This window comes from Nomascus leucogenys, chromosome 2, assembly GCF_006542625.1.
Source record: "Nomascus leucogenys isolate Asia chromosome 2, Asia_NLE_v1, whole genome shotgun sequence".
NCBI classification, from domain to species: domain Eukaryota; kingdom Metazoa; phylum Chordata; class Mammalia; order Primates; family Hylobatidae; genus Nomascus; species Nomascus leucogenys.
In genome coordinates this window covers 117,792,680-117,811,126 of record NC_044382.1, presented here as the reverse complement: position 1 = coordinate 117,811,126, position 18,447 = coordinate 117,792,680, and the positions used below count along the sequence as shown (strand labels likewise).

Below are 18,447 nucleotides of genomic sequence, written 5' to 3'. Positions count from 1 at the left end.
AAAACAAGGTAGTTAAATGGAAGGTTAATCAAGAAAGGATACAACCTGAAATTAATTTTATAGAGATAAGAAAATGTTTTATAAGCTATATATTTATCATGCTATACCTTATATCTGTGAGAAATATTGTTATAATAATTTATTCAGCAGTCAATGTACTAAGCACCGTGTTAGCTATTAGCACTGCGCATAACACAGTCATGAAAGAAAATCCATTTTTTAGGAGTATTTTAATTAATAAATTGATTGCCTCAAAATATATGCTAACTAAAAGCCAGAACCATAAAACCAAAAAAATTAAGCCAGAAAGTGGTAAACATTTGTAAGAAATTATGAATTTACCTTGGCTCCGCACTCAGCCTTATTATATTTTTTTGTGGCAGAGAATCTTGTGATTTTTGTTTCAAATCCTATAAAAATGAACAGCAATTTTTTAATGTTACTTAACACTCCATGGACTCATCCTGAAACCAGAAGACCATTCAAATTCAAGTTTAGCAGGAATAGATTAAGGACTTACAAAAATTTAAATATCAAGGGGTTTCTAAAGCCAAGCAAAACTACTAATTGTAATGCCCAGTTGCCTTACTAACATCTTAATAGTATTCTAAAACCCTATATATTTCACATACTTTGAAATATTTATAGAAAAGATGAACATACAGGTAATTTATATTAAGTGATAAAAATTCTTTCAAATAATGTACAAAAAATTATATTTCAATGTCTGTTTTCATTAAGCTTCTCATCCTCTTTGCTAATGCAAGAACAATGGAATTACACATTTTTATGATGACTATAGATGAAATCACTAACCATCTCCAGGAAGCTTTCAGAAGAGTAAGAGTCATATGTGAGTTTGTCCTTCAAAATAAGAAGAAATGCAGAATTTCCAATTATCTTCTCCAAAACCATTAATGAATGAAAAAGTCTGTAAATCAAAAATTTGATTAGTCTGAGAAACAATTTAAAAATCTGCATATAATATTTTCAGTTTCATTACTAATGGCCAAGCCACCAATATCTTCATCTTGTATTCAAAGTGAAACCTATAATGAATCTATGACAAACCTGCTCTTTTTTCCCCTAGAACTAAGTACTTAGAAAAATGGTTAATCAGAAGATATAACTGACAAGAATCCATTTAAAACTGAAAGCTTTCTGGACACACCTGAAACACATAAACATAATCAAACTATGTATACTTTCTATGAATATCGCACCAAATAATAACATCCAGTAGGATCACCCCAATAACCTTGAGGCATTCTATCAAAAAAACAATGATTTGCTACTTTAGAAAAAGCTCTAACAAGGGTTTTAACAATGAATAAAAACATGAGATAATTCAGCTCACAAGAAAATTCAATTAGTATACAAGTCATACCCCAAGAATTAAAATAGATGTTTTGTTTAATGTAGTTTCATGTTCTTGTTCAAGAGAACCAGAACAAGAGTCTTTGACAGATGTGAATAACGAAATTGTCTTCATCACTGTTAATTTTTTTGGTCACTCAAATTACTAACTATATTCAAATTGTATTTTTATGTCTAAGGAATCAAAAGTCTATTGATTCCAGACCAATTCTGAAATACATCCTCAGTACATCACCAGCTACTGCTGATGCACTACTCATGGAAAAAGAACTTGCTCGAAGATTTTTTTTTTTTCCTAATTCAGTTATGTTTCTTGAAGGCTTTACAGACCAGACATCCGTAGGCAAATTCATATTGGAGAAGTATGTAGAAACTCCTCGCTAATCACATTTTCAATTATATTATTTTTTCCAATACAGAAAGCAACTTTGGATCTATGCCTTAAAGACATTTTTGTTGTCATGCAACAACAACAAAAAAACTTATAAAAGAACTTATAAAAGAAGTTAACAAACAACAACAACAAAAAAACTTATAAAAGAAGTTAACTTTTTTACAGAGCATTAATATTTCCTTCAGAGATGTAAGTGATCATGATCAATGTTATTAATTAAATACATTTACATGGCAAATCTATAATTTTAATGCTAAAATCTTATGGATTTGAGTTCATGCCATAATCTAACTAAATTTCCCAATATATTCAAATGTTTTCCTAGACAGCGTTGTTTTCACCATACTAAAACACCATATGAATATGGTTTAGTTATGACAATAAGACCCTCAATCTAAGTTCCTTTCTATTGTCTACAGGGCTATCTTTATTAGGCAGCCTGAATCTGCAGAGTGAAAGTCATGTTCTCCACCACCTAAAACCACAGATGTATTAAAGAGTCCCAATTAAACTGAGTGAAAGAAAGCCAGGAATCAATGTTCGCATCCTAAAGGCACACATGCAGCCTTCTCATAAGATGAGTACAATAAAGACTACAGTATATCACCCCCCAAATGTTTTCTCAGGATGTAGAGAGCTGTTTTGTTTAAAACAAAGCAAAATGAAACACAGTACATTTCGGAAACATTGGGTAAAACAAAATTCTAAATGTTTCAACATTTCATTAATACAGAATTCTTTTCAGGGCCTCTAATTTCCAAACATGCACTTATCTTATTAATACGGAATACGGTTCGGGAAAAATCACCTGGGAATCACAGTTTCTTAATTTGTTGTTATGGCTGTTGGATTAAGAAGATGTTAGCATGTCTGCCACTATATAGTTTGTCTACATTTTAGGACCCTCACGCTCACCCTGTGTTCCATTTTCTCCCACCCACCTTAATTACAAGCTAGGAATAATTAGCGGAATTCTAAAACGTTTCTCTAAATGACCTCATTACCATTTCTTCTTCCCTTCTACGTAAGCCACATTATCTATTAATACTTTTAAGCTGACTATTATAAACACTGTCTCAATCCAATTCATTTTTTTCATGCCATGATTAGAATTAGTCTCCAAATATGCCATGATGTATTCTTGCTTTCCAGTTTGTAACTATATACACATTCGATCTACTGTTGACAGCATGCTCTCAGATTCCCCCTACTATGGCAGAGGAGAAAGAAAGGCCTGAATGCCTGATTTCACTGCAGAGCTGCCGTACCAGAACCAGTTGTCTACAGATTTTTTTCACACGACATAAAAGTAAGCAGGACAGGATTTATTGTTTCTGGTTGCTATTACTTGCAGCCAAATGCATGCCTAATTCATAAACTTGTTCACAGTGATATTTCTGCCAAATTTGAATGAATAGTACTCATCAGTCCGAGTTCAAGAGAACACCCAATACCAACTACCTCTTTTGTTAATAATTCTCTCACTTGTGTTTTGAAATTTCCTCCTTAAAATGTCTGTGCTAATGACTTGGTGATTGTTTATGACTTTTCAATGAAGTGTGAAGTACTGACATAGCAAATTTACAAATGACAAGTACAGTCTGAGAATTACTACCTTTTTTTCTCTAACACGCAATTCTACACGGGGAAGTTTTTATAAGCTAAAAGCAACACAAAACATATGGAGGAACCAATGATAGCTCTTCCAGACAAGTCAAGATACAAAAAATCTTCTGTAGCCAAAGCTCAATGACCTATAAGCAAATCTCTTTCGATATGACAGCCAGAGACAGCAAGTGGGTGATGTAGGAAAACATCAAAAAAAAAAAAAAGATGGCTTTGATACCAACACGTCATCCTTTCTCATTCCCAATGGCTTATATCATCCACATATGGTAAGGTTTATAGGTCTTTTTCCTTCCTAGCTATGCTTCTCAGCTTATTATGTCAATGTACCTCTTAAAAAAAAAAAAAAAAAAAAAAAAAAAAAAAAAAAAAAAGCATACAAGAACAATTGGATATGAAATAGGATGAGATTAGGCTGACATACAATGAAGTAGGAATCTTTATCTCTCTATATTATAACTATGTTTTATTTGATGCCAAGTCCTTGGTCAAGAAGATAACTCCAGTCTCCATACTGTATTTAGAAGAAAATAGGATCAGCTTTAAACAGTAGTAATAATATTTTACTACCCTATTTGCAGAAATGCACTGCAATAAAAAGTTGGCACAGCTGGGACTCTGTCAACAGATTTCTTAAAAAATATTTGAATATCGGTGCTGTTTTGACACAGTAATACTTACGAGGGATATCATTGTTAATGTGGTTTGATATACACTAACAACTTCATCAAAAGATATAATCTTATTACCATAATTTTAATGATTTTTTTAAAGATGATTTTTCTATAATTAGATTACCTGGTACCATAATCCACAACCACCCAATCTTTTGCAGTTCCTGTGATAGCATCATGATGTTGAAACAGTCCCAAATTCCTTCTGGCTTCTGTCAGTGCCGTGTAAAGTGATGATGAGAGAAATTTATTTATCTTGTATGCGTGAGCTTGTCTCAGGGCGAAATAGTAAAGAATTTCAGCAGCCCTAATTGCATAAAAGTCATATTTTTATTTTAAAACAAACACTTTAGCTTATAATCTAAAACATGTGACATTGATACTTTCCAAATTTTTTAATCCATAATTGCAGTACAAGCAATTTATGAAAAAGATATTGGCAATAATAATTCATATGAAACAACCAATGTATCCCATATAACACATTTACATTCTCAATCATCAAAGAATACCACGTCTACACTAGTATCAGGGGTCCTTGTTCTAGATGATCCTGGAAAAGAAGCCAGTACCTGTTGGCAGCAAGACAGGCTTATTTATGTATAACACAGTGAAAAAAAATCTGAAAAATTGGATAAATTTCTCTGTCCTTTCTTCTCTCCAAGAGCAACACACACATAGACCATGAACATCACCAGAATGTCATTTACTCTCACAAATACACATTAAGAGAAATGAGAAAGAAAGGCATGGTCAGTGAGCAGGACACTCAGAGGAGAGGAGAGGCAGAAAATAATGACCCAAGAACAGTTCAGGGGAAAGGGTTGGTTTCAGTTTTGAATGATAACATATAACAAATATAGAGAATTTAACAATACAAACTGAAAAATGATGAACAGGATGTCAGCCGGGCATGGCGGCTTATGCCTATAATCCTAGCATCTTGGGAGACCAAGGCAGGAAAATCACTTGAACCCAGGAGTTCAAGACCAGCTTGGACAACACAGAGAGACTCTTAGACAGGTGTAGTGACAGGCACCTATAGTCCTAGCTACTCAGGAAGCTGAGGTGGGAGTATCACTTGAGCCCAGGAGTTTGAGGCCGCAGTGAACTAGGATTACACTACTACACTCCAGCCTGGGCAACAGAGCAAGACTCTCTTTGGAAAAAAAAAAAAAAAAAAAAAAAAGATGTCCTTTGTAGTACATTTTAAAGGAAAAAAACCTTTAGTCTAAGAAGAATATGGGGGCTATAATTTCCAACTTTTATGTTTTTTCATCAGAGGATATGGCTCAAGATAAGTTTTTCTTAAAAACTTATTTAAAAGGAGACATGGCTTGATGAAGTAAAAAGTATAAGAAGGTTCTATACATGAAACATGTTTTAAGGACGATGGAGACAGAATCAAGACAACTTGAAAATGTTATCAAGATTCAGAAAAGAGGAGACACTAGAAATACTTTTTTTGTTTGTAAAATGATGAATTTCTCTAAACTGTAGAAATAATCAAAGGTTAGTAAACAATCTCCACTTTTAAATTCTAATCCTTCCAAAAATAATGACGTAACAATCACTAAGCTTAAAATAACTAAATTGTGTATCTATGTTAACGTATATCCAATGGCAAATATTCCTGGCTTTAAAATGAGTACATATGCATATCCAGATACCCTAAAATGTTAAAAAGAAGATTTGGGAAATATTGTCTTCCCTATGCTTTTATATTTTATCCACATTTTACAAATGAGCATAGGGATGAAATATTACTATTTTCAGACAAACTTATGTATAAATAAATACATTTGGAAAGTCACAACTATTGTATGGTTTTTTGGTTTGTTTTAATGCAGCAGAATTTTCCAAATATATTACTAGCAGTAATCACAATACCTTGAATATGTTCAATAAATTAAGATAAACCAATATTCTTTTTGCCACTAAAAAATACTTGGCACTTAAAAATCACTAATTCAGTGGTCCAAAACGATCTCTACATTATTGAGAATATAGTCCACTTTATAACAGAAAAGTTTAAAACAGTATAAGAGATAACTGGTTGATATTCTGTAGGGTAAGAATGAATAGTCACTATATGTAAACATTGTTTTAAATTTAATAAGATATATTCCATTACCTCAAGCAGTTATTTCTTGGTTAGAAACATTCCAATTCTACTTTTAGTTATTTTGAAACACACAAATGATGAATATACAAATTATGATTTGATTATTATATACTGCATGCTTATATCAAAATATCACATGTACTCCATAAATATGTACAACTAATATGTACCTATAATAATGAAAATAATTTCTTTAATGAGATATTTTTCTGGCATATTACAAGTAACAGTAAAAGGTTAGGCTTTTGAAATAGTATTTAATAGCAGCACAATATTAACAATAAAAAAACTACCATATAAAAATACAACTCTTAAATTAATAATTTTTAATAAAAAGCCTTTCCAAAATGTAATCAATGTCCACTAGTATATAAAAGACAGTAAGTACACTCTAACTCAAACATCAATATTCATCATGAAAATGAATTACTTTACCGGTCTATACATAGAGAAAGCCTTGGGAGCCTCTGGAGTAGTTGTAACTTTATCAACAATCACCCTGTGTTACTTAGGACCATGCTCTCCAATATGGTAGCCATAGCTACACATGGCTATTGACATTTAAATTAATTAAAATTAAATAGGCATATTTCAAGTGCTCAATAGTCACATGTGCCTAATGACTACCATATTGGACAGTGCCGAAATAGAACCTATCACTATAAAATATTCTATCATTGATTGAAAGTTCTCCTGGATAGTGTCAGTTTGGTGTTTTTGTGTTTTCTACAGACTTTTCTGTCTTCTCTGTATCCATTTACATTTTCAATCACTATCTGCCCCATCAGTCATCATTTTTTCAAATGCTGTTCTTCTATGCAGATAATTGTGCCTATAGAAATGTGCTTCAAATAAGTATGTAAGAACTGAGATGAAGCCTAGTCTAAAGTTCTCCCACATACAAAATACATTAGTTTTGGATTGTGAACTTTGAAGCTCACGTTTGGCTGCTGGGAGGCCCTATTTCCTTCTTTGATGCTCACCTATATTTCCAATGAGAAGCCTATCAGATTAGTGGCCTGCAGACACTCATGATGGTGTCACTGAATATTAATATGGTGTGCAAATAACACAGGTAAATTAATTAGAAAAATACAAAATGTAGAATACAACTCCTTAAAAATCTAATTAAATAAACTATTTTTTCTTCCAGAACAAAAACCCATGTAATAATTTGATTGTAGTCTGGAGACGTATTTCTGATTGCATTAAAATTTCACAATTACATTAAGTGCTTAATTAGAGCTTAACACTACGTAATGTACTACATGAATGATGTATATTATGCAAAACTCTACAAAAAGGTTATCATAATCTAAAGAAAGTGAACAAATACATGTAGCTATAGAAAGGTAAAAGTACCTTAAATGAGATTCCATGATTCTATCCATTCGTTTGTAAAAGGGTCTGGATGTAAAATAGCCACTCCAGTAATGATCATCTCGATCGGCATAAGTGAAAAAATCTCCACTTAAAACAGGGAACATCGATTGGCCCTTGTCTCTCTGAGTTTCATCTGCTTTATCCAGCGCATCAAAAAAATCTGATAAAGTTCCAAACTGTATCTAGTTTAAAAAAAATGCACTTCAATTATTCATTCTACCTTAAAATTATTTACTTCTTACACTGCTAGGGAAAGTTAATAATAAATATTTAAGATGTGTTTCCAAGTTAAGATGAATACATAGCTCAGATTTTATAAAAATCAGAAGCACGGAAGAAAATAATAGTGACTTTTTTTTTACTTGCATTAAGGCCCAAATTAAACTAAGGGAAAACTTATACACTTCAGCAGTTAAAAGGAGAGCTATTTAGATCTACAAATCAGTGAATATGAAAACTCCTACATATCTCTAGAATTTCAAAGTGTACAATGATTTGGGTATGGATTAATCCAGATAAATGAAAGATGAGGGCAGCAGCAAAAATAAAAGACATATTAAAGTGTTCCAGAAGTCTAGAATAACAGTTTTATTAGCCATAAAGTCTAGAATAATAATTTTGTTAGCCATAAGGTATTTCATATATCATACCCTCCTCTATCTCCCTTTTCCCCCAGATAAATTCTTGTGAAGGAGAAGAGACTTTAAGAACAGCAGGTCATTTTAAAAAAATGAACTTACTCTACCAGTAGGTAACACTAAGTAGAAGTTAAATCCAAAGAGTGCTAAGAATGGCAAGTCTGGCTGCTTAAACACACTGGTCTTTCTGACTAATGATTTAAATCAGCAGTAAGAAATCCGTTTTTATGAGTTCAAACTATTCTACAAATCAAAGACAAAAAGAAACACTAAACCAAATCTTGTAAACAGATATTAAAAGGCAGTCCTGTCAAAAATAAATAGATTATTTAACAGGGAATGTGTTCCTTTTAAAAGAAAGATGCTGATTTTGTTGCTTCCTACACACATACATATACACAAACACACACACACACATATACACGTACACAAACACAGATATTGCAAGTCATTTTGATTCAAGGTAGCAATAGTATTGGTTTGAATTCCATCTCTACCACTTATCTGACATGTGTTTTGAGCATATTACATAACTTCTCTGTCTATCCACATTACAGTGAACAGGGCTCTAAGTAAAAAGCTTACAAGTGGCCGGGTGTGGTGGCTCACGCCTGTAATCCTAGCACTTTGGCAGGCTGAGGCAGGTGGATCACGAGGTCAGGAGATGGAGATCATCCTGGCTAACACAGTGAAACCCCGTCTCTACTAAAAATACAAAAAAAAATTAGCCGGGCATGGTGGAGGCGCCTATAGTCCCAGCTACTCAGAAGGCTGAGGCAAGAGAATGGCATGAACCCAGGAGGTGGACCTTGCAGTGAGCAGAGATCACGCCACTGCATTCCAGCCTGGGTGACAGAGAGAGACTCCGTCTCAAAAAAAAAAAACAAAAAAAACAAAAAAAACAAAAAAAAACTTACAACCATGACTGGCAAATAATGGTGTAAGCTTTAGCTATCATTTCTTCACTGCAAAGACAAAATTGCGACTGGAACATTTACAACAATGATACTGATAAGGCAAATATAAGTGATTGTAATCTAGTTGTGCTGCAATATATTTTTACAGCAAAATAGATGATTATTTCCAAATCCTTATGTTTATATTAAAGATAAGCAATTTTCAACTGTATTCAATTTGGTGTAGCCAATGTATCTTGGCTTCACCAAATAGAGAGTGATCTTGGGCAAGTTAATCTATTTGTGCCTCAATTTCCTCATCCACAATGGGAACAATCATAGGACCTACCAGAAAATGTTCAGATAACTAAATAAGTTAAATAAAGTACTTTAAACAATTTACAGCAAATAATACGCACTCAATATGTTTTAGCTAACACTAAGAGTATTATTACTCACAAGCATTACTAGGAAGAAGACTGTGTGTGTGTGTGTGTTTGTGTGTGTGCACAAGCGCGCATGCATCTGTTTGTGTAACCATAAAAGAAATGAGTCACGAATAGAACGAAATATGGCATTAACTTCATATCCAGCAGATACAGATGAGCTCAGGAAAGTATAAATAGTAAGAGTGACAAAATAGTCTATGATCTAAATATTTCTGAGTCTCACTTTCCTCAAATATAAAACAAAGGATTTTATTTAGATAATAAAAATCATTTTGAACTTCAAAGTTTAGAAATCTATAGCATGCTACAGAATTAATATTAACAATAAAGTATACCCTTTGAAAATATTTCAATTAGTTTTTGGTATGAGCCAAGATGAAAATACATCCTTCTTGGCAATGTCCCAGAGCAGTTTAGATAAGAAGCCTAGTAGGCTTTCTCAAAAACTTATTTCAATCTTGAAGGGTAAAAAATAACTCAGTACCTGTGCTACAGTATTTTTTAAAGTAATTATTTAAAGTAAATTTCTCTAGAAAGTCTCTTGGTAGCTCATAAAAAGTAAATATTTAGGACACCTTTAAAAATAACCAAATAAAAATATTCACATGGTTTTTACATTAAAAGGCAACAACTTTAATCTTAAATGTAAGAATTCTATCAGGACAACACATAAGAAAAGTTACAAAAATTGTTAAATGATGATCAAATGGCAAAATGACTGTCTTGGCTATTCCATGTTAATTTTTCAGCCATCTGAACTCAGTTGTTTACTTTTGTTCTCCAGTTCATTAAAAGAAAATAACAAATTTATGGTTCCAGTTCAGACAAAGTACCTTTAAGTATCCCACAAGAAACAGATATAACTAGATAAACTACAGAAAGAAAAAGCTTTGAAGACATTAAAGAACTAAAGCAGCCAGAACTTAAGGGACAAAAATGTCGGAGAGAAAGAAAATGCATTAAGGTGGACCCTATACTCTACCAAATTTTCATCTTGGGGTACTGGTCCAATCACTGCACAAGACATAAAGGCCTAACAGAAAGCAAAGTCCTAGAAGAAGAAAATAATAAAATTTAGTATCTGGTCATGAAAAAACACTCTGTAAATGAGGAATATAAGGAAAACTCCATAATCTGATAAAGGGAAGCTACAAAATTCTACAGCAAACATTATGACTAACGAATGTTTTCTCTCTTAGAAAATTATGTCTGCTTTCACCACTCCTACTCAACATTATACTAGAGGACACAGCCATCGTACATGGTAAGAAAGTAGATTGAAAGATTTAAAGCTTTGGAAAGGAAGACATAAATATGCCATTATTCATACATAGGAAATCCATAAAGAATTCACAAATAACTAAAAATAATAAATAAATTTAACAAAGTTACTGGATACAAGGCTAAAATGCAAAAGTCAATTGCATTAATACACAAAATACACCACGTTCATCGATTAGATGGCCCAATAATTGTAGTTATTTGTGCTCAAATCAAACCAAAGATTCAATGCAATCCCAATCAAAATCCCCTTCAGTTTTTTTTTTTTTTGGTAGAAATTTAAAAGATGCCCTATACCTATGTAGAACTACAAAGGACTAACAGTAACCAATGCAATTTTGGGAAGGAGAACAAAACTGGAAGACTTACTATCAGATATTAAAACCTATTGTAAAACTGTAGTGTTAATAATTAAGACAGTGTGAGATGAGTCAAATAGACCAATAAAAGTGAATAAAGAGTGTTGACACAGACCCACACAAAAATGCAGTCTCATTCATGATTAATGACAAAGATGACACTGTGGTGCTGTGGAAGAAAGTATGGTCTTTTTAATAAATGGTGCTGGATATCTATATAAGCCAAAATGTATCTTGATCCCTACCCTCACACAATTCACAGCAATCCATTTCAGATAGATTATAGACCTAAATGTTGAAGGCAAGACAATTAAGCTTCTAGAGGATAGCTTCATAATAATGTAGCTTCACAACCAAATGATAAAAATTTCTAAAACAGAACAAGTTCTAAACATAAGGAAAACTAGTTATATTTGATTAATTAAAATTAAAAATTTCTGTTCATCAAAAGACAGCGTAAGAAAGTGAAAATGCAGGCTACAGAGTAGGAGACAACATTCGCATAACTTTTATATTAAAAAAGATAGAATTCAAAATGTACCAAAGAGCTATAAACAGTAAGAAAAAGACAACCCAATTTAATTAAAAAATCATCAAAAGACTTAAATAGGTATTTCACAAAAGAGGATACTCAAATGGCAATAAACATATGAAAAGAGGCTCAACCTCATTAACCACAGGAGAAATAAAAAATAAAACCATCCCATCTATCAAAAGGATAAAAATAGATAACAAAAATCCTAACAATACAAACTGAGAAAGGGTGTGGAACAACGGAAACTCTTGTACAACACAATTGGTGCATCTATTTTGGAATAGTTTGGCAATATATACTAAAGCTGAACATGTGCTGGCCAAAAAATTACATCCCCTTTAATACCCACGTAAACTCATAACAAGTAACGAAAACATGGACAAAATAATAAAAGCAGACTTATTTGTGATAGACAAAAACTGGGAACAATCCCAAATACCCAATAACAATACAACAAATAAACTGTGGTATACTCATCAAAAAATGAATACTAGAGACACTATACAGTACTAAAAGGGAATGAACTACTGCTACCTGCAACAGAATGGATGACTCTCACAAACATAACGTGGAAAGAAAAAGCCAGATACAAAGTACACATGTATGGTCCCCATCGTATAAAATTCAAGAATAGGTAACAGTAATCATGGTGACAGATGTGAAAGTAGTGGTTGCTTTTGCAGCAGATGGTGATGACTGGAAAGAGATCTGAGGGACAATAGAAGTTCTAAGCCTTAATCTGGATGATTGTTGCATGGAGACTTTTAAACTTGCAAAATTCTATTTACACTTATGGTTTGTCCACTTCTATGTATGTGGCACTTCAATTTTTTAAATTACTTTTAAAAAACTGTTCTAGTAGGCAAAGGATAAAATAGGTAGAATACTAAAATCAGGGTCTAATTTTTTCAGTCAGACAGGAGACCAGATGCTTCTATGAACCAAAACCACTTCCTAGTAAGATGTAATTACAGATAAGATACTCATATATATATCCCCCCCTCTGATCACATATTCATGTATGAGCATCATCTCTCAGGAGAATACAGGGATAATTTAAACATACCCCTAGGATCCGAGTTCATAATCTGATAAAAATTCAGCTGTAACGATCCTGAATAAACTTGATATTTTATTAGGTTTATTTATCTATTTGATATTACTTAGGTTTATTTAATAAACTTGAATTCTTACTAAACTATAGTTCACCATCAGCTTTCAAATTTCCTGAACAGTAATATCACTTCCTTTCTATAGTATTTTCACAGATGTTCTACTTTTACATGTCAATATGCGAAATAATAAATATGCTGAATAATTAATCTTCTTATGTAGAGTCTCTAAGACACATTTACAAAAAAAAAAAAAAGACTTCAAAAGCCTGTTGTCCCAAAACAAAGAAATGATAAAAGTTTGAAGTGGTAGATATCCTAAATACCCTGATTTGATCATTATACATTCTCTGCATGTATTCAAAATTCATAGGTGTCCCATAAATCCATATAATTATGTATCAATAAAAAATCAATTTTGTAATTAAAAAACATTGATCAAATGCAATATATGATTATTGCCTGAATTTTGACTCAAATAAAGCATGTGTTAAAAGAATTGTTTTTTATGATGAGGAAAATTTGAATCTGCCCAGATATGTATCATGAAATTATTATTAGTTTTTTAGGTGTGATAATGGTATTATCGTTATATTTTTAAACAGAACCTTTATAATTTAGAGATACATACTGAAATATTTACAGGTGAAACAATACGAAACCTGAGATTGGCTTCAATATAATCTTGTGGGGAGGAGTGAGACAGCAGTGGGGCATGGCTGAAACAAGAGTGGTCTTGAGTTGAAGAATGCTGCAGCTGAGCCATGGATATGGGGAGAAAGGGAACAATTTTTGCTATTTTCAGAACTTTACAGTACATTTTAAATTTTCCATAAGAAAACAAAAGAGTAAGAACCATAGGCAAACGATTAATTTTAGAAGTCTTCTCACTTAAAAAAAAATGTTAGTGTATTCTCTGGACATAGGACATTTGTTTGCAAAATTCATGACATGTTCATCTGCATCTGCCAGTCATGCTACTAAATCACAAGGATGCGGCTGTCAGAGAGAAGTAACAGACTTTCAATGTTGGTAAAAAAAAAAAAAAAAAAAAAAAAAAACAAGCCCAACAAAAACAGGATGTCCCTGAAGACTAAATATCACAACTTAATAGGTACATATTTTCAATCACATAAAAGTAAATTGCTCTTTAATCCTCAAGGAGTGTTAGGAACAGGACAACTTTAGATATGGAACTATAGCATATAATAATTTTCTCCCTAATGGATTATACTTTTACACAAGAATTATATACTCTAAGCAGCACTGTGACGTAGGACAAAGAAGCTAAGGATTTCTGTTTATAGTCTCATTTAATAATAAAGGCTCAACTTCAAATATGGAATCATAAATATTTTCTCCTTACCTTAACTTTAAACTTGGACTGAGAATTCATATAATCAAAAAGCTGCTGATAATTCTTAAACTGTAAATCCCATTCTGTGTATTCACAGTAGCGGAAATCATCTCCTAGTGGAGCCAGGAGAACTTTGGTACGAAAAAGCTTTGACTTCTTTCGGTACTGATCTAGTAGCATCCGAGCCCTACAAAAAACAAAAACAGAAAATATGAATTTGACTAAGAAAAAGGGAATGTGACAACTGATTAAAAAGGAAATAACCAAATTCAAAAGTACATTATATTAAAAGAAATTATTGTATACTTTATCTATCTGAAGGTTAGTATAATTTAAAGACAGATTTTTTTTAAACTATCATACTAATTTTCATTATCCTTTAAATATATTCATAAATTCTTATCAGTAGGAAAAACTCATAGGTTTCCAATGGATTATCTTTGGAGAAATATGGTCATATACCAACTTAGCATATAATAAGTGGGGTACCAATGACTTCCTAAAGCCCAGCCACAGAGATTGAATACCAGATAGCCCAGGTGTTAAAATAATTTATCTAGTACGACAATAAGGACTTCCCACACATACAGACTTTGAAGTTTGCTTTGTCTTAATATTCCTTTCTCTAATCTAAAATTATCTGATTAAACATAGAAAAAAGTGTACTCTGAACAAAACCAAAAGGGAATAAATGTTAATCTACAACATTTTATAGAGTCATATTTCCTCTTCTAAAGAAAAAAAAAATCAACATACTTGTCACCTGCCACCAATAATCTGAGTATTTGTCACAGTGTCCTTTTCAATACTGACCATCAGATAAGGATTAGGAGTTGAATTAGCTATTTTGGTTTCTACTTCTCTGGACTCTAACCAATAGCTTGATGGAATAGCTTTTATATTTCATATCCTATTATAGTATTCTGCAGAATGTCCTTTGGAAATCACAGAATTAGGGCATCATTTAAGAAAGTCTGAGAATACAAACTAAGAGAAAGGGCTTGTGAAAATGAAATTATACAAGTGGATGAACCCAGAACAGTTCACAATACTTACAAAGACAAGGCTTAAGAAATCAGTGATGAAACAAGTATTTTTATAATTTTCACTTCAAGGATCATCCAAAAGTAAATTCTAATTCACAATATAAAAACTTATGAAAGTATCTCAAAGAACACCAATGATGGAATGAAGTATTTTATAAAAATTATAAACATTTAACTAAATTTAAATCTCATATGGTCCTTTTTACATTTATAATCACTGAAATTGCTTTGCAAATATAAAATTTTAGCAGTAACATAACATCTTGGTGAGTAAAATATAACCACAGCGTCCTTATGTAACATATAATGCTTAGTTTTCTGACATTAGCACATTATTTTATCTTTACTAGTAATTTACTAATATTCCACATTTGCCAAAACACTTTTAGGTTACTTACAATAAAAATGAAGAATGAGATTAACCACATAGAAAGAAGGCTACCAAAAAAAATGAGTAAAAATAATCAAATATATAAATCATAGATACAAGATATAATTGAGCTCCAACTAGATTTCCTAGGCAGCCAGCATAAAAAAGGGTTTACTATTAGATATACAGTATCTTGTATATATATATGTAAAGCACATATGGAGAAAAGAAATCACAAACGTTAATGGCATGCCTTTCACACTTCACATCTATCCTAAGTCTCAAGCCTGTCCAGAAAGTGTCAACACTGGGAAAGCCAAGTAACCAGCCAGTAATGCCTGGCAGGAAGAAGACACTCACTAAATATATGGTGAACCAATAACAAATCAATTGACCCAACATCACATTTGAAAACATACAGATGCAATTTGCTCCTGATTTATTTTACCAGGTAAGAAATGTCAACTTAACTGTAACTAAGAAAAAGAAAATCCCCGAAACATCAAATCACGTGACAATCAATAGAAAAAGCCAACTTAAAATATATACTACTTGACCAAAAATGAACTTGACAAAGAATGCTATTTACTTGCAAAGTAGAAGAACCTGCTGAGCTGGACATACCCAAAGATGCCATCTGTACATTATGGTTAAATTTCATTTTCTTTGGGACATTAACAAATTGAACAGGGCTAGGCATGGTGGCTCATACCTGTAATCCCAGCACTTTGGGAGGGCGAGGCAGGAGGATCATTTGACCCCAGGAGTTCAAGACCATCCTGGGCAACACAGGGAGACCTTGTCACTACAAAATTTTTTAAAACAATTAGTCGAGCATGGTGGCATGTACCTGTGGTCCCAGCTACTCAGGAGGCTGAGGTGGGAGAACTGCATGAGCCCAGGTGATGGAGGCTGCAGTGAGCTATTGTGTCATTGTACTTCAGCCTGGGTGACAGAAAGAGAACCTGTCTCAAAAAAAGTGGGGAGCTTGAAAGGGGCCAATGAGCTGGGATGCCTGTGTTTGATCTCAATTCATCATCAGGTCAAAAAGAAGGTGATATATGGATCTGAGGTAACCAGTAGAGTTAATATTTCAAGACTTGTAAGAAGTTTGTTTGTTTATTTTAGAGACAAAGTCTCACTCTGTCACCCAGGCTGGAGTGCACTGGGGAGATCTCAGCTCACTGCAGGCTCCACCTCCTAGGTTCTGTTAGTTCTCTTGCCTCAGCCTCCCGAGTAGCTGGGATTACAGGCACACGCCGCCATGCCCAGCTAATTTTTTTGTATTTTAGTAGAGACGGGGTTTTACCATGTTGCCCAGGCTGGTCTCGAACTCCTGAGCTCAGAAAATCCGCCCGCCTCGGCCTCCCAAAGTGCTAGGATTACAGGCATGGGCCACTGCGCCCGGCCAAGAAGTTTAAAAAGAAAAAATCTCTAAGTATTATATAGACTCATTCAACAGTATGCCCCCAGGTGCCTGGAAATCACTTTCAAAACCCCTGGAACTAACTGAGCACAAAGTATCATCCTGAGGGGCAATTGTTGAAAGGTTAGATGACACAGCAAAAGGATTATAAAAAAGCCTTTTTTTCCTCAATAATGTGCCTCAGGCAGTCTCAGCAGCACCCCCCAAAAAAAGAACAAAGGGCTCACAATACTATGAATGCACTGGGACTCCCCACATGAAACATCACTTTTAAGAACTTCCCCATCCCTGGTCACCTGAGCAGAGAGTAGTGTAAATACCTGTAAATATAAACAGCTATTTGCCCACCTACACAGGCCAGGGTACCCCCACACTCAACCCTTCCTTTTCATTACACCTTCCGCCATACAATACACTGGCTTATTCTCTTATGCCTACTTAGCCCAACCCTAGCTAGAAAGCAGGTTGTTCAGAATTCCTCAGTGGTTCTCATGGCTGTAGGAACCAAGAAAATGAAATCAAGTCAATCCCTAACCTTGGGCAGTTTTTCTAACCAACTATTAAAGTCAGATTTTGATAGAAGGGCTCCATGACTTTAAGAAGGCTGCCATGCTAAAACATCTTCATGTCTGCCACAGTGAGAGGCTCACAAAGAAAATCTTCTTTGTGATTCTAAGGACTCATTGAAGGTAAAAAGATCTCATTTCACCTTCTTCCTCACACACATTTTTTTAAGTGACTTCTCTTTTTAAATTAAACTGATGTAAAAGTGCAAAAATTTATTTATTTAATGGGCTATATTATTTTCCTAGCAGTTTAGTGTTTTTATATTACACCACAATGTTTTATTTTAATATACTACTAATTTTTAAGTGAAGAAATTAAACTTTAAAAGTACCAATATTAGAAACTACATGTAAGTTGGTTTAATGAGATGCTTCCATCATTAGCACAATTTTCTTCTAAAGAAATGATTCATACCTTTGATTTTTATTTAAATGTATTTAAGTATAAATATTCCTAATTAAAGTTTACTGTAAGTCAAAAACATCAGAATGATGCAAAGATGTGTATACACCAGAGCTGGGAAGCATTCACTATTATTGAAATTGTTATTAAGGGAACAGATAATTACATTCTTTATGTGTTCCATTTCAATAAATGTGTTTTTGCAGTTGAATTGCTTTTCTTACCAATTTGTACAATAGGGACCAGAAGTTTTATTCAACAAAAGTATATGAAATCAATCAAACACAGTAGAAGGCTTTTATAATGAGGGCAAAGGAGATGGTAATAATAGTGTATTATAGGTTATCCACTGTATATTGATCTAGTATTGTTCACTTTCCATTAAATTGTAACACATAACCGGCATAGTCAAGGCTCTGGCATTTTTAAG

The 18,447-nt window shown here is 33.1% G+C and overlaps 1 protein-coding gene across 1 annotated transcript in view; it reads right to left on the bottom strand.

The window, feature by feature from the left end:
* MAN2A1 (mannosidase alpha class 2A member 1) overlaps positions 1 to 18,447 on the bottom strand; it is a 177,007-nt gene that overhangs the window by 79,727 nt on the left and 78,833 nt on the right. Inside the window, exons 8-12 of the mRNA XM_030817529.1 lie at positions 14,216 to 14,393; positions 7,559 to 7,761; positions 4,196 to 4,378; positions 817 to 931; positions 343 to 410 (exon numbers count right to left, since the gene is read on the bottom strand). Of these exons, the coding sequence (XP_030673389.1) occupies positions 343 to 410; positions 817 to 931; positions 4,196 to 4,378; positions 7,559 to 7,761; positions 14,216 to 14,393 (747 nt within the window). The remainder of the gene's footprint in view (positions 1 to 342; positions 411 to 816; positions 932 to 4,195; positions 4,379 to 7,558; positions 7,762 to 14,215; positions 14,394 to 18,447) is intronic.